This window comes from Pholis gunnellus, assembly GCF_910591455.1.
Source record: "Pholis gunnellus genome assembly, chromosome: 10".
In the NCBI taxonomy this organism is placed as follows: domain Eukaryota; kingdom Metazoa; phylum Chordata; class Actinopteri; order Perciformes; family Pholidae; genus Pholis; species Pholis gunnellus.
Window position 1 is genome coordinate 18,524,032 of NC_136537.1, and position 23,404 is coordinate 18,547,435.

Below are 23,404 nucleotides of genomic sequence, written 5' to 3' on the forward strand. Positions count from 1 at the left end.
ACAAAGGCAATCTTGAAAATAAATCAATGCAATGGAAAATATTGCACTCTTCATGATTGTTCAGCACAAACTTGAATATAAGGCAGAAGTTTACAATCCCCATCTTTGTGAAAACATTTGAGGAAACATATGTTGATTCAGCTTTGTTGCACATCACACAGACTGTACCGGGGGTTACAACCTTAAGTGCAAATGCATAACGCACTTTGTTCAACACCAGAGTTACCGTGCTTGTAAAACAAAATACCATCAGTGTAAAATGTGCAAATTTTAAACTCCAGCATTTGGATTTGGAGGAAACTTCCGCTCATTCCCAAACACAGTACTTGCATGCAGTTCTAAAAAAGCATGCTTACATGGCTGACTCCATTATATGACCTGAAAGTGTTGACAGCTCTAGGCACATTTTGCTTCTACAATAATTTACTAAAATGACTGCATTAAAACATTGAACTAGATGCATAAAAAGGAAACAGTGAAAACATTTTAGCACGTTTTAGACAGTGCCCTATAAGAATGATTAATAGGTGAATTTTTACAGATATTCTGTATCGATTAATCAATGCTAACTAATACGTTCTCTGCAGTGATTTCCTACACTGCGAAGACTTAATAATGGAAATAAAATGAGAAAAACTAATTCGGAGTCTCACTGATCAGCTGACCTCCAGAGGAAAAGGAGAAAAAGTCACCACATGTCCTTCCAGGTGACCACATATATTAAAAAGTGTTCAGATCAGAGTTTCCCTTGCAGCTCATTATTTACCCTCCAGGAAATATCTAACGTTATTGTTTGCATAGTGAGATGTGATTAGTCCTTCAGAAATGTGGTCCCTGTGTCTTTGGTTTTGAAATAAACAGACAATGTAGAGCAAATGTATTTTATGTAACACATCTCTCTCACACCCTGGCAGGACTGAGCTAAGCGTGATTTTTGTGCATTTCAGGTATTCCACTGAATATTTTGTGGCCTCTCCGCTCGCATCCAAAGTTCAGCTCCGGTGGGTTTTTTTATCTGCTTTGGTTTTCTGATGCTTCTATCATGGCTCTGAATCTTGAGTTTTCATCTGCCAGCAAGGCAGCGGGACTGTCAAACTCCAAAATCTATGAAAATGAAAAGGATAAAACAGCATCAGCACCCGCATGTACAATCTAAATTCGGAGGTTCGATTGCTCATTCCATGAGCTCGTGTCGAGAGAACAAAAATCAAGGCGTATGATTTTCTCGAAGAATATTGCAACCCAAGTTATTCCTCACAGGCAGCATATGTGAAGAATTTTAATGTCAGGAAAATATTGACCTCAGAGCAGCTTTGTTACACTTTGATCGATCACTGAAAAGGTACTCAACACTCAAATGTTGACGCGGCTCAAACTACAAGACTTTCTTTCTGCTATATTGGCTATCTAATAAGTGCAGACAGACACGATCAGAGATGACAAAAACATAAATTAAAAGTTTGAATTGAAAGCTAAATTGTGAGGGCTCCATGGTTATAACACACTATAACACTATAACAAACTAACCTGACAAACATCAAAGCTGAATATGTGCTGCTTAATGCAATCTGTAACAAGTATTAGACAATTAAGGGCTGTCTAATAATAACAAAATAAATCGACTTTATTAACATCTGTGTACAAACTGCCTTTTCTCTGGCCTCCCACTGCTGGTAATCATTTGTGTGCATGTCATGTTTACGGCTTGCATCAAATGTCAGCTCGAACTCAACACCCCCTCAGTAAAATGTGCACTGCCTGATCCAATCTATCACCTCAAAGAGAGCAATTCACACAGCAAATCAGGGGTGCTTCAACTTGGGAATGAGTTTCAACCAAGGGGGGCTGTACGGTGCAATCATGCAATCAGACGTGTTGCCTTTATACACACCTGTCCGTTGTCCAGGACCATGACCCTGCTGCAGCTCATCACCGTGTTGAGACGATGGGCAATGATGAGCGTGGTGCAGCTGCCAAACGCACAGCGAATGGTCTCCTGGATGAGACGATCCATCTCGGCGTCGATGGCTGCCGTGGCCTCGTCCAAGATAAGAATCTAGAAAACAAAACAAAAAAACGGCTATGGAAAAAAAGAAGGCATGACAGACTCCACAAAACAGGAGATTACAACATCCAGACAAAGACATGGTCTCGGTGCCTGTGTTTGCTGTAGTACATACATACGGGTATCATTATTCATACTAAATTAGAAAAAACATCACACTATCATACTGAATACTACTCATGTTTATGTGATGCAGCTCTGATGCATACCACTAGGTGGCAGTGTTATCCCATGCAGAGACACGCGCACCAACAATTCTATGATTCGGGGAGGTTGTCTTCTCCTGTCATGAAACCGAGGAGAATCTCTTACTTGAGCTGCTATCATCATCCATGTAAAACAACGTTCCACATTTAAATGTGAACGAGCTGTATCATACAATCAGCACCTTGCTGTTGCGCAGCAGAGCTCTGGCCACACAGAGTAGCTGCCGTTCTCCCACCGAGAAGTTCTCTCCGTTCTCGGTTACATCTGAGTGCAGCGAATGAGGCAGCTGGCTGATCTGAGGAAGGCCAGAGTGGTGTACAGAGGTATGAGGAAGAATGTTAGGGGCTTTTTTCTATTCAAGTAACGCACTATTTGGTATCATCTGAACCATCTTGTCGCTTACCATCTCTTTAACATGCGTCTTCTCAAGAGCTTCCCATATCTGGCAATCAGAGTATTGATCCCATGGGTCTAAATTTGTCCTATTGGAAAAAGACATAATTGTGATCTTTAACTGGGTTACACATGATGACAATTTCACATTAAGACAAGAGGTACAGTACAGTATACTGTCGATACCTGAGGCTGAGGAAGTTGACATCAATAAAGCAACTCACTGCTAGTTTTTGTAAAAGTAATGCTGATGTTTTGCTTTTGAAACAGTCTTACCTGTCAAATTGAGCGTTTATGTTCTTTCATTTCTTACAGCCTAGCACCAATTTTGTTTCTGTTAAAATGCCCCTCTGGTGGCTTTGCATTCACACTAATAGACAGAGTCTATATAATAATAGTCCCACATCACTGCTGAGCCCACACACAGCAAATAGTATCTAGTATAACTCAAACACCTTTAGAAAACCATTTCAAGGCAAATAGTGGGATATGGATTGGATATGTTAAGAGGAGCATAGATGGGCAAAATAATCTCCTCAGTTTGGATGTAAAATACATATATTGGAGCTTTAAACAGGCAGCTTGACTGAAGGCACACTACGTTTTGCAGCAGGAAGCATCCAACTATATGGGAAGGAAGTGTTATATATATGTAAGCACTTATTTGACCACATAGTTGCACCACTAGAAACTGAGGGATTTTCCATTAGAGCAGTTGTTTAAGAGCACATAAACTGTTGAGGGGCTACGTTTTTATTCATTCATTCCCTCTTGCTCTGCGTTTTACATCTTGTAAACCCGGAACAATGCGTAAGTTACAAACCTTGTTAATACAAATAATTATCATTCGCATTACCTGACTGTCCCGATGAAGAGCACCGGCTCTTGAGGAATGATGGCTAGCTTGCTTCGCAGGTCATCGAGACCAATCCGTGAAATATCGATTCCGTCAATGACAATCGAGCCTCCAGTCAGCTCCACAAGTCTGAACAGAGCTACACCCAGAGAGGACTTTCCTGCAAACGCGTACAGAAGAGATACTGCATGAAGAAATGTGTGTGCACATTGAAAAAGATATGTAGAAACAGGCAGAAAATGCTGCTGAATTGGGACCAGAAAGGGTCACCTGATCCTGTTCGGCCCACAATGCCAATGGTCTCTTCAGGCAGGATGGTGAAGGACAGATTCTTGAGCACGAGCGGCAGATCATCACGATAACGCATCTCCACATCCTGGAAGGTGATGTTTCCCTGCTGAGGCCAGGAGGCAGCAGGAGCATCTGCCTCAGCACTTTGTCGGGGTGCTTCACTCTCTAGACACTGAGATAAGGAGCGGAGATGGTATCTGGTATTAATCTCTAAATCTCTGTGGAGGTGCAAGCTCCTGAACTGATGTGCAGTGGTTTTCTCTCTATGAGCTTTTCTTTGAACCCGGGAGGGAAAAGAAAAAGTTGAGTTGATACTCGTATCTTTGCAGTTTGATGGCTGTTGTGTGAAACAAGCCCTGTCATGTGCTCTGGAGTGTGTTAAGACCTCCCACTAGGTTTCTATCTGCTTCCTGCTGTGTTTATCACACATACACAATAAACTTGCACACAAAACACACACGTCTGGACATGCCAACTGCCCTAAATCAACCGCTTTGTTATTCTGGGCTGGTCTGCGTTTGATGGTGCGATTCTACACAGCGTCCCAGTCTATGTGACCATGTACAATGTGCCACATAATCCACCTTCCTCACTGTGCAAATCAATGCTCTTACCTTAATATAATGATCGATCCTCTCCACTGATGTAAACCGAGCTTCAGTCTCGGTGAGAAGTCGCACGGTAAACTGAAACAAGCCGGTTAACTGGAGGTGAGAGAAAAGCAGGGAGAGGTGGAAGGTTAATGGTTCACACTGTCAAACCAATTATATGAAACACTCACTTACATGTGCTGCTCCGCTTCAATGAATGAAGTCAACAGATTTACAGCCAAATCAACAGATTTGCTGATATGGCTCCTTCACAATTCTCTGGGATTATAACATGCACTGAATCACTGAGCATTTTAAAAAAGTAATTAGAAAGACAAATATTGAACAGTTTGACACAGAAAAAACATTTCTCAACAGGCTGTTGAAATACACATGAATCCAGTACTCTGATGCATCCCCCTCCAAAAAGGAGGCTGAACATGGTCCTTTAACGCCACGTTTGAATGCTCAACTACTGTTAATCTAAACTACTGTTTAGCTAAATGCTATAAAACTATAAAATGTATCTTTATCGTAGCTGTGAGAACCAGAAGAGGCTTTACTCTGCCATATGTTCAATCCCATCTAGAGCTTGAAACGACCCTCTTTTCAGCCTTTTAAGACTACTAGAGCTACCAGTATCTGGTATACTACATGTGTTTGTTTACGAACCTGCACTGCATACGATAAGGCGAGGCCTGCGTAGGCTGGAGGTATCTGATTGTGCATGAAGACAATAAAAAGTGCTACACCAGTGATGAGAGAGATGCTGATGAGGTCCAGGCGGACAGCCAGCCAACGCATAGCGCAGCTGAAGAGGTAGTTGGAGGCCTGGTTGGTGTCCAGTAATTCCTGATATCTGGAAAAAGAGAGATAAAACCATTTCAACCACAGCTAAATCAAAAAGAACTCCATCCTGCCATGCTTGCTGGTATGAGGTTTGGTATATTTACTAACTGAAGAGTAAACTGAAAAACTGCAACGAGAGATAAGATTCTATTAAAGTTTAATGATCTCCATCCCTGAAAGGCACCATCATACTGACCTTTGGAGGAAGTCGTGCCCTCTTCCATAGGCGTGGATTGTGGAAAGTCCCTGAAGACTGCTGGTGATGTGAGAGGTGAATGGTGATTGGCTGATGTTCTCCAGGCGCTTCAGCTCACGAATCAGAACCCTGGGAATAGAAAAAGATAAGCTTATATGTTTAACCTACTACTGTAGGAATTCATTTAATAATATCAATATTTTGTAAATATGCTGTTAGAAATGATTAAAGATTAATATCATTTCTACATCTAGTGTTTTTTGTAGTGTCTTAAAATATCCATTCTTATTACAGCCAGATATAAACTAACACTAGAAATGCATTACATTAATTTTTTAATTTATAACCCTAAATCTTAATGAGGTGAATTTGCAGCACTGCAGAATTGGAAAGCCTCCACTCAAGTTTGCCTCATTTGAATGAAAGTGGAAGGGAATTGTGTGCAAATAGGCTCCAGCATGTGAGGAGAAAATCTTTGAAATAAATTGCACAAAATTGGAAAACCTCATGAGGAACACTTCACTATAAGCAACAGTATGTACTCCAGAATGAAATGTGAAGTCCAAACCTTAGTGAAGGTAATTTGGTCTGGTTTTAAGATGGACAGTATTTGATCAGACTTATATATACTTATTTAGTAAGATACTGAACAGAGCACAGACATTACACCTGAATGCTGGAGCATCGCTAAAGAATGAAGGAAAGGAGAATGCATGAGCTCTAATGATGCAGTTGTGTGGCAGACAGGTAATAATGACACGGTGGACAGAGAGGGATACGGTCCACGACACAGCGCCCGCTCTCCTAACAGAGCTCAGGTCGTTTCCCACTATCTGATGCATGTGCAATATTATGAGCACCGGCGCGCACAGTCGGCCACACAATCAGCAGCCAGAGAGACACCAGACCCGCCGTTGACGGGGTAGTGTGAGTGAGAGAGGCTTATTGACAAAGGTGGGGTGTCTTTCTACTTTTAGACGCCACGATAGAATGGATGGTGCATGTGAATTACTAGTCTCCCATGAATCATTTGGTTTTCTCATAAAAGCCCATAAGAGAGCGGGAAACATCTCGACACCTCTTTGCTTCAAGGCTGCGATCCAGACAAACATGTTTATGCCCTGGGCAGCTTCATTTCAGAATTCAATAAAGGCTGATTTAGAAGTGGGTCATTTCAATGGGAGATACAGTTTGGTTTAACATCTACACATATCCTGGGATGTCGGGACTTATACAGTATTTCATTCTTTTAAAGCGTCGCCAAGGGTGGTGACTAGCTTTAAGTAACAGCTGGGGATCATCTCTTCCTCTTGGTTCTTGTGTGATTAATAGGCTACAAATAAAGTGTCTCTTCAAAGATAAATGAAGATATTTTACAATTAAATGGATCCCTCAATAGATAATAAAACTGGCATCAGATCTGAGTCAATAATTCCTGTTATGCAGGGACGAGATATCAAGTGGTTCCTATCAGCAGAAGGTGAGGGGACGTTATTGAGAGCAGGTTTCCTCCCAAAATTCAGCTTCACCAGACACATATGTTTTCAAATCAAAATGATCATGTGTCATTTGTCATGACTTAATTTGATGTAAAGCTACAAATCAAATGTACTGATTGTATATGTATAATAACAACACATACAGCCTTTTGTTTTGGTACTTTCTGAATTTACACCAGCACAACAATAACACTGAGTCATGTTCTTCTTGAACCCTGAAATACAGGAAATAACAACATACTGTGGTTATTTCCCAAGATACCCGCGGGCTGTTGTTCCCCTCAGTGGATTCACCTTTATTGCTGAAACTATAAATTCTGACTAAAGCAGAGTCATCAGATCATCCAGGGAAGCAGAAGCTGTGAAAAGTCTAATCAATGACCGATAACACTCCACACACTTGCAGACAAAGATTATCACTCCTAGCAACTCCTTCACAGTTATTTACCCTCAGTGCCCTCCAAGAACAGATACTTATTATAATACATTTGCATCACCTAATTCATAATTAATATGGGTTGTGCTGCCATGTATGTTGTTGTTGGCACAATACAAACAACAGTAAAAAACGAATCACATCCACAACAGGAGTAATGAGAGTCTGACCTGGAGACACGGTTGACAATGAAGAGGAAGGCTCCCAGTGGCAAGATGGAGATCAGGAACCAGGGGAAGACAATGCCCACCATTCCCAAGCAAAACAGCACCAGGGTCAGGTTCTGCAGCAGCATCTCAGCTTGCATGGTGAGACGCACATCAACTGTGGAGAGGAGACATATCACATATCAGACGCGCTGTGTGGGGCTGGATCTATCCATCTCTATATGTGAAGAAAACCCCCCTAAGTGCTCTAGAGTTTGTTTTTTCTTTAAAAAAAGAAAGAAGAGGATCCTAGCCTTTTTAATAATTACTAGCCAATTTCGTAGTTTACCTTGCTTGCAATAGTGTTAACACACCTGGATGATAACAACATCCTGTACAAACACTAATATGAATTTCAACAAAATCACTGAAGAACTTTTGACACAGTTTTCATAAAATTCACCACTATAGTTTGGAGGAAGTTCTTATCAATTGGTTTAGTGACTACCTTAATAAGAGAGATCAGTATGTATCTAGAAACGGTTGTTTTTCTAACAGGATTAATCTATTTTGCGGAGTGCCGCAAGGATTTATTCTTGGGCCGCTTCTATTTCTTATCTATGTAAAGGATTTTGCTTGGATAAATACCAACATTGTCATATCAGAAGCCAACCGTTGGCTCCTTGATCAGAGAAGCCAATGATATTCTATCATTCACTACTGTTAACATTTTAGATGTATTAGTAGATGAAAAAATAACCTGGAAAGACCACATTGACGAGGTGTGTAAAAAACAAAATTGAGTCTTTTGGCATCATTAGAAAGGTTTGTCCACTGGTAAATCTTCTAATAAGAAAACATATTATAGTTTAACATATCCATACATATATTACTGTAACATGTTGCAGCCAGTACGTATCCATCTTCCCTGTAAAAAATTATCTGTATCCAAAAGATTTTTAACAGCATCAAATGGCCACAGCAACCAAAGAGCAAAGACACCAGTGAAGTAGATAACAGAAAGCCACTCCCTTAAGCAAAGTACTCCATGTGAAACCACCGTGTCTTGGCAGTACACCTTGTCAACCAGGGTGACTTCACTGACTGAGAGCTCTCTTGGGGAAATGTCAAGACAAATCCAGTCTCACCCTCATCCATATCTCTGGAAAAGCGGGTCAGGATACGACCCAGAGGTGTTGTATCAAAGAAGTGCATGGGGCCGAGGAGGAGCCGGGCGAACAGCTTGTCGTGGAGCACAGAGGCAGCCTTCACCGTGCACTGTCAACACAAACAACAGCCGTGTTTGAACATGAGACCTGACACATGGAAACAAACAACTTAAGGAAACATAAGGAAAGAATCAAGGCTTGGATAAACAGACTGTTGGAAGGAAAATCGTCTGTCAGCGGGCTCAGCCTCAAACACAATAACACACGATGGATGAATACAGGGGCACTTACATGTTGGCTGCAGAGTTATAAACGCTACTTCACCATATGCTAAGCATGTGCACAGTGGTGGCTAGTTTGTTTCCCCCCCCCCCTCGCACAAGGCAAGATGTCAAAACTTCATTTATAATGAGTTTCTGGGAGGCTGACATAAAGGTCATGACCCAATGAGCAAGAGACATTTCACCAATAGGACAGAAATAACATGCGGCAGCAGAGAACAAATTAATTATATTAATGGAATATTCAACACTCCCGAAGATCTCATCACAGCTAGGGGTAAAAAAAGATTAGCCATCTTTGAAAAATTAGCAATTTCAAGTGGCACACATTAACGTGGGGACCTAACCTCTGCAATGCAGTGTCAGGATGGGTTAGCTTGAAAAAGAGGACACGCCTGAAGGGCAACTGACATGCACGCACACACATCCTTTCTCTCCGCCTCTTTGTCTCTCTTGCACTCACAGACACGCACACACACAAACACACACACACATGCAGTCGCTGCAAAACCGTGAGACACGGCAGTGGACAGATAAATGGATTTGGCCTACAGGCATTTTCAATTATAGCACTGGAACCACGAGAGCATGAACAAATGACAATAAAGACAATTAGGCAGCACTGCGTAACTGTACACCACTAATACATCAACACTTCACATGCCTTTCAAACACCACTAGCGTTTTAAAGTTCATCAGGGGTTGAGTGGATAAAGCATGTGACGGAAAGAGGGAAGTCTCTCAGGAAGCTTACCTTCACGAATACCAGCCCTCTGAAAGTCTTCAGCAGTAAAGCAGCTGCCATGGAGACGACGTAAACAGTTGAATAGTACTGAATGTGAGGGTTGAGTCTCATGCTGTTGCTCGCCATCGTTTCATTCACTAAGATTAATGATGTGTTCTGAGGGCAGATGGAGCAACAAATTACCAAGAGTAAGAAAAAAAAAAAATCCAATTTCTCCCCATGCGGGAATTTGGGCTCTAATGAAACTGAGAAAAGCACACACTTTGGAATACAACATAAAAAATGAAAACTAGTCAGCTCAATGATGTTTACTATTCTAAGCACATTCCTCAATAGCAGCTACCGCCTGCTTTGCTGCACATCTGTTTCCTCCCTGCTAGTGCTTGTTTTTAATTAAGTTTACCGCGGTTCCGTTACTTTTTTAATCATGCACATTCAGATTAATGCTCAGTCAGCTGCCACAACTCACTGACGCACAGTAGTTCTTTTTCTTTTGGGAGCCAGCTACACACTAAATAGAGGCCTCCATTGTAGTAAAGCAGGGTCGTCTCCAAACTCACCCCGCTGCCCTGCCTGATCCAGTAGCTCAGCCACCAGTTACTGAAGGCTATGCTGCCTGTGGTGGAGAGGAAGAGGAAGATGTTGACGATGAAGACTATACGACCTCCTGCTGCTTTGATGTAGGCTCCATACACAGACCAGGCGACTGCACCGGAGCCCTTCTCCTCGGCTTTCATCAGTCGTTCTGAATAGAAAAATGATATTACGTGTGAAAAGTTCTCAAGGAAACTACGCATTTAGCAGGAAAAAGTGTCAGGGTCTCTCACCTCCTTTCGTGCTCTCCACCTTTGGTCCGACCATGGCAACCACATCAACAGCACCGTCGGCCTTTTCTGCATCTGCCCTCTGCCGTTTGTTTTTTAAATTCTCTTTCACCAGATTCTAAGAGACACACAGGTGAGGAAAGAAAGTGAGCGTTGAAACGTGCCACTGCCACAAATCACAGCAGATGTAACAGCAACACACTGCAAGTCATTTTAACAGAGATATCGGTGACAGAGTCTTTAGCAGCTCACCAGAAAATCAATGCACGCATAAATAATGAAAGGCCAGGTATGCATTAACATTTCCAGCAATTGGGCCAGCCTTTCTGGGCTGATGAATTATTCAGCATGTGATGTTCAATGTTTTTGTGCAGTGGGGGCAAAGATGCCGTACTCAAAAGAGCTGGCCTGGTGCCTTGTTTGGCCCTGGCCTTACCTCCTGTTGTGTGCTGTTGAATAGGCTGGCATAGTCACGCTCTTTACCCATTAGCTGAGCATGGGTGCCGTGCTCGGCAATCTGCCCGTCCTTCATCAGAATTACTTTGTCACAGTCAGACAGATACTAGAAAATAAAAAAGATAAGAGACAGAGGTTAAACTTTAATCAGCTATATCTACACAAGTTATTTTGTACGCTTCACAGACAGTCCCTTACCTGCAGCTGGTGGGTTACAAAGAGCACCGTCCTGCCTTTGGCGGCACCCCTGATCGCTTTGTGGAAGACGTGGGAGCCAACACAAGCATCAACCGCACTGAGAGGGTCATCCAGCAGAAGTATGGGCCGCTCACTGTAGAGGGCTCGCGCCAGGCTCACTCTCTGACGCTGCCCTCCACTCAGGTTGGCACCTCTCTCTCCAATCTAGAAAGAAAAAGTTAAAAAAAGAAAAAAAACAAAGCTCCATAAAAACGCTGCTCTAGTTGTGGTTACATAAACTAAAACTGCTGCACACAGGAGTAAAGAAGCATTTTAATTAAGAGAATCATATTACTGACAAGCAGATTTCTACAAATACCTCAGTCATATCCCCATATGGGAGCTCTGCAAGATCTGGGAGAAGGCAGCAGGCATCCAGGACAGCATTATATCTGATGAGAAAAGAACGAGAAAAGATGTTAAATTAAGGATGAATCCCAACCTTTGTTGCATTTCTTTTTTATAACATCCTTATACAGTACTTGATCTTACTTGTCTTGGTCATACTCGTTTCCAAACAGAATATTCTCCTTCAGTGACTCATTGAGGATCCAGGCTTGTTGTGCCACGTAAGCGAAGCCACCACTGACAGCCACATTACCCTCTAACAGGGTCATCTGCAACAGAAAACCAGCGGGTTGGAAGCAGAAAAAAAACACTTGAAACATTCCTTTTCAAGGTTGTTGCGCGGCATTGGGTGTGAATAAAAGGTTCAAAAAGACTATTCTTCTGTGTTTGTGCCGCCTGAAGAGGAAACTGAACTGAACAATCTCACCTGTCCCAGTAGAGCAGACAGAAAGGAGCTCTTTCCGCTGCCGACACCTCCACAAATTCCAACCAGTGAACCCTAGGAAGGGATAAAAAACAGTGGCGTTGTGGGAATTACATGAAGCAACCAACTCTTTAAATAAAAATGTCCTCAATCCACGTATTGTTTATGTTTGTGTTGTTACCCTTTTAATGCGTTGGTCAATGCGGTGCAGGGTCTTGTGCAGTGGAGGTCGCATGCTTTGAGTGGAGGAGATGGTGCTTTGTGGACTCTCCTGCTCCATATTTGTCAGGAGACTTAGTGCGTTGGGACCTTCCTTGTTTTTTTTGTCGTCCTCTGTGGAAATGTACAGGCTGAGCTTCTCCCTGCGCAGCACGCGCGTCATCCCTCGTCGCTTCTTGGGAGGTGGGTTAGGTTTTGCAGCCGGAGAACGCGCCTTTTCCCAAGCCAGTGTAGCGTCCCGAAATTCCACTGCATTGCTAGGATCCTCCATTTTGATCAAAACAACCTCTCTGTCATCCATCATAAAGAGCCTCTGTGGAGACAGACACAATGGGTTACTTTATGCAACATTTCATTTTGGACTCACACAATGTGGTGGCAGCGTTTCTAAAATCTGTGCTTACAAAAGGACAATTGACTGCTATATTTTCTTTGGTACATGACTAAAATAAATTAAAGTAAACAAGCTCAAGGTTTCTGTCTTTGCCTGAGTTAAAGCAAAAGATTGTGTAAACTTGGATGCTTAAGGTATAGTCCGTCCTGTCCTTGAGTATCTCATTACTTTACTATGCACTGCATTATAGCAAAAACACAGAATACCTCGAACCATTTGGTGCATCCTTGGCAGAAACGCTTGCTTACTTAACGCAGGTTGGCTATGTGAAACCATCCCTCACTAACATGCGACTTTTAGCATGTGTTTGGAATACAGTATGTCAGAAAATACCAGTATGTGGGTGGGTGTGTTTTAGCGTCAACAGGAGCACGTTTTGATCGGCTCTGACAATGGTAAAACCCGCTCGCCCATTGCCATCGTGTATCAACAGTCAAAACACAAACTGGGGGTGGTAAATAGCATACTGTACACACCAGTGTTGTGTTGGATAAAAGCAATTTAAGTGGCTCCTTGAAAGGAAGGGGTTGACAGAGTTGTCTGTATTTCTCACCTGAAATCTTTTGACTGCGACAGCACCCTCCGACAGTGACCTCACAGCCAATGGTGTGACTTTCAGGGAAAAGGTCATGGAGTTGAAAACTGCCACCACAGTGAAAGCCTGAGGGTGGGATGTGTAGAGATGGAGACAGTTATTCGCAAAAACGTTTACCTGGGGCTACACCTGACTTTAAATTCTATAAAGGCTCATTGCAGCTAGAGACTCAATATACATTAAATGTAAATAGTCTTTTGTTGTTTCTTTGATAGCCAAAAATGAGATGCAAACATATGTTTACAGTGAAGACAGATGGAAATACATAATGGTTCCCATATCTAAATACCTGAGCTGCAGTAAGTTCTTGGCCCAAAGCCATATGTACGGTGAAAGTGCACACACTGGCTATCACCACAACAATGGGAGCCACACCCACTGTGAGGCTCTGGACAACCCCAGCACTCTCCAGTATGCCCCTCTCTTCTGATCGCACCTCTGTTGAGGAGATAAGAGAGAGAGAGAGAGAATTAAAAAGGCAAAGACCGCCAAAAAGAGCACAGCAAGTGGGCAGAAATAGATACAAGAGGGAGGATGAGGGCCCCACATCCAAACATGGTCTGAAAGGGGCTTCAAAACCTGCTGAACCTTGATAACCGTACAAGTCTAAATGGCAAAATCCTGCCCCCCTTCCCGACATGTATGTATCTCTCAAATGCACACTGCTTGCTGCATTGTTCACCCGGTTCAGTGGGTGCAAGCACTGGAACAAAAAAGCTTGTGTATCTTTAATTCAGACCCAGCAGTACGGTGTGTGAAATATGAGAACTCCCTCCTTATTCTCCCCGGGATTCGCTTTGGATGTTATGTGTGTTTCTGCGCGGATTACAAAGCAAAAATCACGCGCCCCGGGGCCAAAACAATGTGATCATCAATTTAACAACAATAGCAATTGAAGGGAATGACACTGTAACTCGTAGGACTCATTGGCCATTAAGTTGAATGGCAATTAATTATCATTATAATAGGTAATCAAAGGACAGCAGCGAAAACGAGCCCCACCTGGCTAATTTGAAGCATGATTAAAAGTGGAAAATGATCCTTATCCACAACCTACAGCAAGGGCCTCATGAGAAAAGGCCATGGCTAATTCATGGTAAGTAGAGGAGCCTTTACAGCCATTCAAGGTATCATAAGGCCCCAAACACCTTGCAAATTAACCTTGAAGCCAAGGGATTCAAATTGGCCCTGATTATAGAAGATGGCCGAGGGAAAGACTTAAACGGCACAAGCTAATGAAAATGGATTTAGGGTCAGGGTTATCTTTCAAGTTCACTAAGAGGATGAGTCTAATTCCAGGTGATAAACTGACCATTTAGTTACAAATTTGTCACGGTGACAGGTGTTCAAATGAGGTGACCCTGTTATCTGGGTGAGTTGGGAATAAAAAGCCCAATAAAGCTCTTAATTGCATGAAGTTTGCATCTCCAGAGCACAAACATGAAATGAGCAGCTCGTTTGGGAAACATGACAGCCACTCACTGTGAATATTCTGTGCAAAGGCATCTTCCCAACAATACATCTTGATGAACTTTATGCAGCCCAAGATCTCGTTCATCAGCCTCACGCGCCGGTCAGTCACCACCACACACTTCTTGCGGAAATACGCCGTCAGTCTCGATGCGAGCATCTGTCCAGACGGCAGCAGAGGAAATGATGACAGGAGAAATAAGTGGCAGGGGAGGAAATGAAAGCAGACACAATCACATTAGCTGTGCTGCAGGCCTGTCCGGGGGACCAGAGTGATAAATGCCTTTCACATCAATACCAGGGTCTCCGGCTGTCAGGCTCCGACTTAGACTGAGTGTAATTTGAAAATAACAGCTAAAAGTTGACAGGAGATTGATAGCCGGAGAGTTATGATGCTTTTAAAAAAGTGCTGGTTGTACTCTTCAACAGCCTGAATTAACGTAAAGGTTTTACTTATGTCTTTTACTAACCACATTGTTTAAACTTCTCGCTCTGAAAATAATGAGTCAGCAATGAAGCCATTAACTTTTGGTGAAACTTTTCTATAATGAAATTGCTTGTAGCAGCTGTAATATGTATGATCCTAATTTTCCGTAAAACTTTTAGAAATGGTTGTAATTAAATTGCTTATCCCTGCTATAATGAGTGTGATCATTACCGTTATAAATTGCATAAAAGTCTGAAATGAAATGAAAATGATTCTCTCGTTGACAGCAATTTACACTGTATTAACAACACTGACGGTTATCTGTGTTGTTATTAATCTATTCTAATTTATGTCCCTGCACTTAAAGTCTGCTGTATTTTGTTTCTTTGTAACAACAGCTTTGCACAACAACAGGCTCAAAACGTCATTTGTCTCACTCTTACAGATGTTAAGGCTGAAGTCGTACCATGGTTGGGTAGAAGAGGATGAAAATTGCTGACCCCAGCAGAGCAGTGGGGCCCAGGAAGTATGCAGTGTAGGACAGACCCAGTATTCCCACCAGGGGCCCCCCGGCCAGCAGGCAGCCCAGAGACACTGCTTCATACAGCCGCTGGCCGTCACTGGTGCAGATGTTGATTAACTAGGTAGAGAGACAGGAATGTACAAATTACAAATCTACAACGAACCAAATATTTTCAAACAATACACAGTGAAACCTCAAAGCTAAGACTATAAAATCAATTTTACAAATACAGTTATCATTCCCAGGTTTACTTGTTGGACAATGATTCCTCTTAAGCTGTATAATGACTAATCTTAAACAGCCTCCCCTCCCTCCGGCTGTGGGATTTGTCGAGATCTAAGCAGAAACGGTGTAAGAGCAGAAATTAAATCCATCTCAATCATCTGCATGTAGTGCCCTGCAGCGTGGGGTGATTTAGTTAATTTGGAGATGAGTCCCCTCTAGGATTATATCACCTACCTCGCCTGGACCGATTTCTTTAGTACTGCGAAGGCGGAGGATCTTGTGGAACGCAAACGTAAGAGCTGCCCCCCGGAGGCGGGCTGCGGTGCGGTAGTTGACGGCCCACATGAGCGCCAGAGACCAGGAGCGCATCAATTCCATGAGGAAGATCCCGGCTACCAGAGACAGGCCGTAAGGCACGCAGCTCACTGAGCTCTGGGAATACTCCAGCAGAGCTCGGACCAGGAGAGCCTGGGGACGAACAGGGAGAGAGGGGAAAGGAGTAGATGGAAACAACACATTGTTGTGGGACAGGAGAAAAAGGAGGAAGAAGAGCAAGGAGATAGAAAAAAGGAGAGGGTACGATTAAGGAAATGCCACAGATAGAGATAAGGAGTGCAGGGAACAAGAAGAAACATAAACACGAGAAGAGAAAAGATCATATCAAGCATTGACAAGTTGAAGGCCTGATGGAATGTCCAACAACACTGTGTGATGAGCCAAATACGTCAAATAAGATCGTAAATTGATCAACTGCAGAAAGAATATTTACAACACAGCTTTGTCAGCGAGTGTACTAAAGAAATCACACAGGAATGTGAGAACTAAATCCAGTTAATGCTATTAGTTGCGGGCACTAGTGTACACATAACGTGACAAATAGCTTAGAGCCCGAGGAACAACGAGGCAGACTCATTAAAATCAGTAACTGGGAATTTCAAACATACAGACCCTTTAGTCTAAGGTGATACAATTCCATATCTGAAGGCTCTGCTTAGATTTGCATCTGCTCCAGGTATGTGGAGGTGGGGTTTTCGTAGCTGTCTGATGCTCATCGATGGGCATTTTTCAGAGGGAGCTCTGAAGCCAAGAGTGTTGCATCACAGCGTGACTGGGTACAAACCAGCTAATCTATGGCATTAATATGGGGTTCACTATCTAAGGCTTTGTAATCTCTCAGTATGTTTTCATTTCAATTTCCACAGCAGCGTGAAACAGGATAAAGCGATTTTCAGAAAATACACCCGGACTTGGGACTCCGAGCCAGCGACCATGTTGAAATGCGTATTAGCTGAATCAGCGGAATACAAAAAGGGTAAGGAGGATTTGAACAGTACTCACGGGCCCAACGAAGCCCGCCACCATTGTGAGGAGGAGGGAGAAGACGGCCACCAGCATGCGGGTTTGGCAGAACCTCCAGAAGACTCTTGTGAGGGAGGCCCCCTCTCGCCCTCGTCTTTTCAGCTCATCGCGCCACAAAGCTTCCAGCCTGCAACCAGAAACCAGCAGCACAGAATGATGACAAGCTATTTGAACCCACAGCTCAACCAAACACCATGACACTGTTATTGAGTCTCAACAATTAGTCAAAATAAATTCTCCACTCTCGCTCATGCGTGCTTTGCCAAGTGCTGTTTATAGAATTAATTAACTGAGTGTAAAAGTTGGAATACTTGAAGGCCAAAAATGATCAAAAGTGAAAAGAATACTTAATACGTTGTTATTTTTTCCTTAATGAAGTTGATTAAAAACTGAAGAGCTTCCCTTCCAATTTATCAGACTGCCCAAAAGCACACTGGGGAATATAAAGAGTCTGGCAGGCAATCATGGCAGTTGGAAATCACAAAAGAAAGATGAAGGCAGCTAGGCTGATAAAAATGTAAAGGTGACCTCCAATATACAACCATGAATGAGGCAACACATAATTAGAGTGGAAGGCACCTCCAAACATGTAACCAAAGATGTGCTAATGTACTGTTATTGCTATATAATGCCCCTTGAAGAGGCTAAAATATCTTGTTGGCCAAATGCATCATAGCTTATGACTCTAAAAAGCAGCAGCAGAGCAGCTGCAGAGAGTAATTTACCTAATGACTTTATTAAAAACGTATCAGAGAAAGACAGAACATTAAACCAACTAGACTCTCAGCAGCCTAATAATTACTACTTCAAGTCAAATGGCGCTGAATCTAAGAGTTTACTACTAATTGCAGCCCAATAGCTGCACAGAGCACAGCTTGAGTCACCGGTAATGAGAGCTCTAAGTGAGGAACACGTTTCCTGTTGCTAAATCCCATCGATGGATAAAGCAACGAACAGTGAACAGTGTCCTGAAAGAGCAGCAAAATAGGACATATGTACCCAGATAACGGTAAATAGTATTACACCATACATCCAAAGTCAAGTGTATTTATAGTTTTCATAATTAACGACATTTACAGATTTAAAAATGTCAAAATTCAATAGCATATCCTTAAGTGAGTGCGTGGTCACGCCCATAAATGGAAACGACAGCACCGGGGCAACAGTGTGGGATCCAAAGGAGGAATGATTTGCTTTTAAACATGGCTGAAATGCTCCTAACAGCCATCATCTCAGTCTGCCAGATGGCAAGAGAAGCTGATGTTTGGACAGAGTGTGCTGGCAGGGACATTGCATTCAAGGTTCGCACCTCACTGAGCACCAACAAGTGTCAACTCTCCCAGGGTGCCGTCCCCCCCCCCCCCCACCCCCGCCTCCACACTCGCCATCATCTCTGCTTTGCATCTGGGTTGCATAACTGTTCTTGCTATGTAAACACCAAATAAAAGGCCTCCCGTCTCCTCTGCAGCGCTGCATGCACACCATCGGCCGCCCGTGCCAATGTGATAGCTTTGTGCTCCTTTTCACCGCCTCCCTTTTATGCTTTTATGTGCTCTTTAGCACACACAAAGCAGCAGCAGCAGCACTAAACCTCCGGCCCGCGAGCCAGAGCCTTTTGACAGAACTAGTCATTTACCACCCACGCAGTTGTCACCAGACAGAAAAGTGAACTTCCTCAAATAGTCACCGACCTCTATAGTGCGAAGTCATGGCGCCGTGACTCGACAGCACAAGAGCATTGGAAAAAGCATTGGTTTGCTTTTCAGTGAGCAGTAAACACTAAAAGGACACTAATACCATTATTGTGAGTCTTTGTTGTTCATTCATAGAATTAGTGCACTACCACAAGGCTGTTCTCAGGCTGTGTTTGACAGGCAAACAGTGGCTTTTGTCTCAGCCTGGCTCCAGTCAATAACAGGCAGCTAATGAATGTGACAGTTCACCGCAGGTAGAGGAGTCCATGACATAACCGCCAAAGCCAAGCACTAACTCTCACTATAATCTCTAATCCCTGCTATTCTCAGCAGCCACCCATCCCAGCACAATGTTCCTGCATCGGTTAAGAAAGGCTGGCTGTTCATCAATTAAGTCTCACTGCACAGGCAACAAACAAACTTTGAACATAACGTGTAAAGCAGGGCAAGCACAGGTTTCTCAGTATTTGTTCAAAAAAGAAAAACAGTCCTATTGCCAGAGCGAAGCACTGTGTGATGTAGATCAGTTTACCTGAACATGCCCTGGAAAAACAAGCTCCACTGGGTGCTTGAAACAAAAAACATGAACTTGAAACATCATTTTTGACCTTGAATGGATCGTTCTTTGTGTCATAATGTGTGTTTACATTACAAAACATTCCCACTGAATTTACGGGATTGTAGGACCATTTCGATTTTGGTTTAAAACTTAACAGAAAACTAGCAGGCACAGAACATCTTCCACTACTTTGAATGCGCAGCAATACGTTTCCACCACGGATTAATCACCAAACAGGCACAGCAGGCGGCTGCCCAGCAGCCCAAGAAGTCCCATGTTCACTACATATTACTCAGTAATTTGAATATTTGCTAATTAGTAAAGGGATTTTCTTATAGTATTAGCTCATCCTAAAGACCCTGTCTTGTAGAGGTACCTATTGTCAAAAGATGAGTTCAATCAAGTTTCACACAAACGAACTGAAAACACAGAAGCATTCCAGCACATGAGTGTGAGTTGATTTTTGGGTGACTGAGCATATAATGAAGATACAGTCTGCTTTTTTGAACTATATGTATGTAAAGAGTAAGGCTGGCAATATTCCATACTTTTAATTAAAATAAATTCACATGAAAAGTCCAAAAATAACTCAACGCTTTTCTGGCTGTCAGTTCTTTTCGCCCTCACCAGACTGTCCGGGGCTCTTCGCCTCACGTCCACCGGGCATAAATCTTTAAAATCGTTAAAAAAAAAAGATTATTTTTGCTTGCCATGTTGGTGTGCTAGTGAGTATTTACGTCAGCAGTACACTGCTCATGGGACTGACTAGAAGTAAACTAAAATGTTAACAGGAAAGAAGGAATATGTCACTACTAATATGGTGTGGATCATTAATGTGTTTTTAATAATGCATTCTGAACTTGTTTTCTTTATTTGTTTTGACCATCTAACAAATAAGTAAAAACTAAAATAACAAATAAAATGATTATTAAACCCTTCCTCATCCTTATACCTCTTTAAAAAAGTTTTTTGCAGATCTTGTGTTTCCTTGTGTTCAATAATCCAATCCACGAAATTACCGTACAAATTGAAATTCACGTACTCTTCATAGAAGTACAAACACAATGCTTTCTAAAATCAAACATCCCTCTTAAATCATAACGCCCGAGTGCCAAGCCGCGCTCATCCAAGATTGTGTAACGTCTCACAGTCCGCTTTGCAATGATTGGCTCAGAGAAGCTGTCAATCAGAGGAGAAGAGGTCCGTTCTTGGAGCTGCTTTGACCGCAACCAGGGTGAACGAAAATATAAAAGAAGCATGAAGCGGGTTTTTTGTGTGTTCCCTTGCTGTGCCATAGACGTTTAATGGAAGTGGGACAACTCAACTCACAAATAACCTCACCTTCAGTCCAACCCTGTTCCTGTCTCCTCCCGTATACTGTGTTCCAGCATCAAATAGAGCATGGTCACATTCGTCAGGCAAACCTCAGCAGTTACCTCACCTTTGGCAGTTGATCTCAGAGGCTTCATGGCAAGATAGTCCCCACACATCATCTACAGACAAGCTGGACGCCTTGTAGGCCTTCAGTGCCAGCGGGGAGAGCCAGTGCAGGGTCATAAATGAGAAGAAGCCGGCGTTATCGACTGGGTGCTGGTGCCTGGAACAGAGGAGAAGACGAAGATGGGTGAGATGTCTAAAAGTGCAGGCATACACTGAGGTGCTATGTTGGGGGGGAGCAGGCCCGCATAGGCCTCCGAGAAAGAAGAGGCGCCTTTGAACGCCGGAGTCAATGAAAGGTGAATCACGCCTCCAGTGTTTGAACAGTAATTTGCACGCTCTTCACAGAAATCTGAGAGAGCAGCGAAAAAAGAAAAATTCAGGGGCAGTTTATCAGTCGGCATATGTTCAGACATGCTGTCTGTCGCTGGGGGATAAATTCCCGTCCCTTATCATGGCCTCCTGCTACTCCCCAACAGTCAGCACGTCAAGCAGAAAACACAAATGTGAACTTTTAGTGTGTCTTTAAATGGGTGTTCGTCAGTCAGTGTGCCAGCCTGAAACCATCCGTATCTCTCAATGTCTGCCTCTGTCGCCACACGAGCTTCAATACAGTTTTGTTTACTTGTGTGTTATTCTGAAGGGCTTTAGAAGCTGCAGGCTTTGGCGGTAGCGGCCTCGTCTCTTTGGCCCCCTCTCTATTGATGCCTCCGCTTCCTCTTCCGCTATCTCTTGTAGATGCTGCGGCGAGGACAGAGGCAGGCCCTCCACCCGCCCGGCTGCTTCCAGGGCATCAGAGAACATGGCGGACCTTCTGGGGAGAGAACAGCAAAACTACAGTAATCACAAATATAATTGAGCCCGCAAATATACAATTAGAGGTATTCACCCACTGGTACCTGTTAAAACCTCTAACTCCTAATTCTCTGGTTTTATTATGAGTGTTATTAGCTTATACTTTAATCTGATCAGACGTAAACATTGCAAACTAGGACCGCAACTCACAATTATTTTCATTATTGATTAATCGCCCAATTATCCTCTTGATGATTCAGTTATTAATTTGGGCTTTAAATTGTAGAAGCATTTCCAAAAGGCTCACGTGATGTTTTTAACTCGTTTTTTATCTGTCCAAAACCCGAAGATATTAATTGCACTACTATATATATATATACGCATGTATATAAAACAAACAAACCAATTGATTTTTGTCAGTTTTTAAATGAAAAAATGAATTAAACTATCATTGCAGATTCATCGCTATACATGAAGCAGTTATGGCTGCAACAATCTGCTGGAATGGTTTGATTTACAGAAGAAGTTTGTTATTTTCTGAGATGCTTCAGGATCTTTCTCTTTGAGAAAAACACTTGACATTTTAGCTCAACTCTCAGTGGGGGAAAGGGAAGAATGAAACACAGTAATCTGTCTGAAGCGTCTTTCTTTAACCCCGAGAGCTACAGTATTAGACAGCAGCAGTGTTTTGCTGAATCACCCTCTGAGACGCAGATAGACTTGAGAAATCACCTTGCCCAGAGGTCAGAGGCCCTCATTGGCATACAACTAAAGTGCTTATCTATTTAAAGACGAGCTGCCTGCAGGCCCCGGGAGCTCGGGAGCAGACATCTGAGCTGCCAGTGTGTCCGTACACACCGTCACTGATCCCTTCTGTGGCATAAGCCCCGTGACAAGGTCTGCCAGACTCTGTGTGTGGGGTGCAGATTGACTGCCCGGAGAATGTGGTCAATGGCGAGATTAAATAGAGATAGCCCGGTATAGGGGCACAACCAGAGTCACATAATAGAAACTGATACAATAAACAAGTTCTGCTGAGGAATACACTGCAAACACACACAGTCGCTGTCTCTGTAAAAAGGGGCGACAAGGAACCAAACACCGGGGTTGGAGAAGGAGCATGAAAAGATGTGTTTGTGTTTCCTTGCAGCCCTCGGTGCCTATATCGTGTGAAGTCTGTCGTATGGCCGTGAACGTTTCTGAGCTTTGTGCAAGGAGAGACCTCATGCTATATATGACTGTCAAAAGGTTGCCAGGCAGGTTTGACTTTTATATATTGTGCAACAACAAAATGTTTGAAAACATACAGCAGGTCACTACTTGTTGGATCAGAGATTTGTCAGCTCACGAATGATAAATCACAAATAACCACAAATAATCACACCTTAAGACAAATCTTTTTTTTGTAATATCTTCCTAAAATACTGTGTTTCTGCATTAAATATTGTTTTCTAAAAATCAGGGATAATCCACGGGGAAAAAAGGCAGAATTGACCAACTGATACGGGACGAGCACGAGAGAAAACAAAGCTAGAATCCAGAGAAGGATGTTTTGATTTCAGGGTCTCCAAAAGAATAAAGATCAAGATAAATCAAAAACAGATCAGTTTACATCTACTAATTTATTCTCCACTATTTCTGTCTTTAAAATGGTTTGATACACCTAAGTGCAACTTGGTAAACACTGTCAGTGAC

At 42.8% G+C, this 23,404-nt stretch overlaps 1 protein-coding gene across 1 annotated transcript; it reads right to left on the bottom strand.

The window, feature by feature from the left end:
• Nucleotides 1–21,718, bottom strand: LOC306702313 (ATP-binding cassette sub-family C member 5; the record flags this gene model as incomplete). Its single annotated transcript, XM_079167897.1, has 28 exons — nt 1–1,104; nt 1,892–2,056; nt 2,454–2,567; nt 2,676–2,754; nt 3,522–3,681; nt 3,792–3,984; nt 4,427–4,516; nt 5,075–5,261; nt 5,448–5,576; nt 7,553–7,706; nt 8,677–8,806; nt 9,733–9,879; nt 10,284–10,468; nt 10,551–10,665; nt 10,984–11,109; nt 11,202–11,405; nt 11,560–11,632; nt 11,733–11,857; nt 12,016–12,087; nt 12,194–12,544; nt 13,179–13,286; nt 13,510–13,658; nt 14,703–14,850; nt 15,584–15,757; nt 16,100–16,333; nt 17,204–17,351; nt 20,919–21,074; nt 21,540–21,718. 28 exons carry the CDS (start codon nt 21,716–21,718, stop codon nt 1,012–1,014), a joined length of 4,188 nt encoding a protein of 1,395 aa, XP_079024023.1. The 3' UTR covers nt 1–1,011.
• Between the last annotated feature and the right edge of the window lie 1,686 nt (nt 21,719–23,404).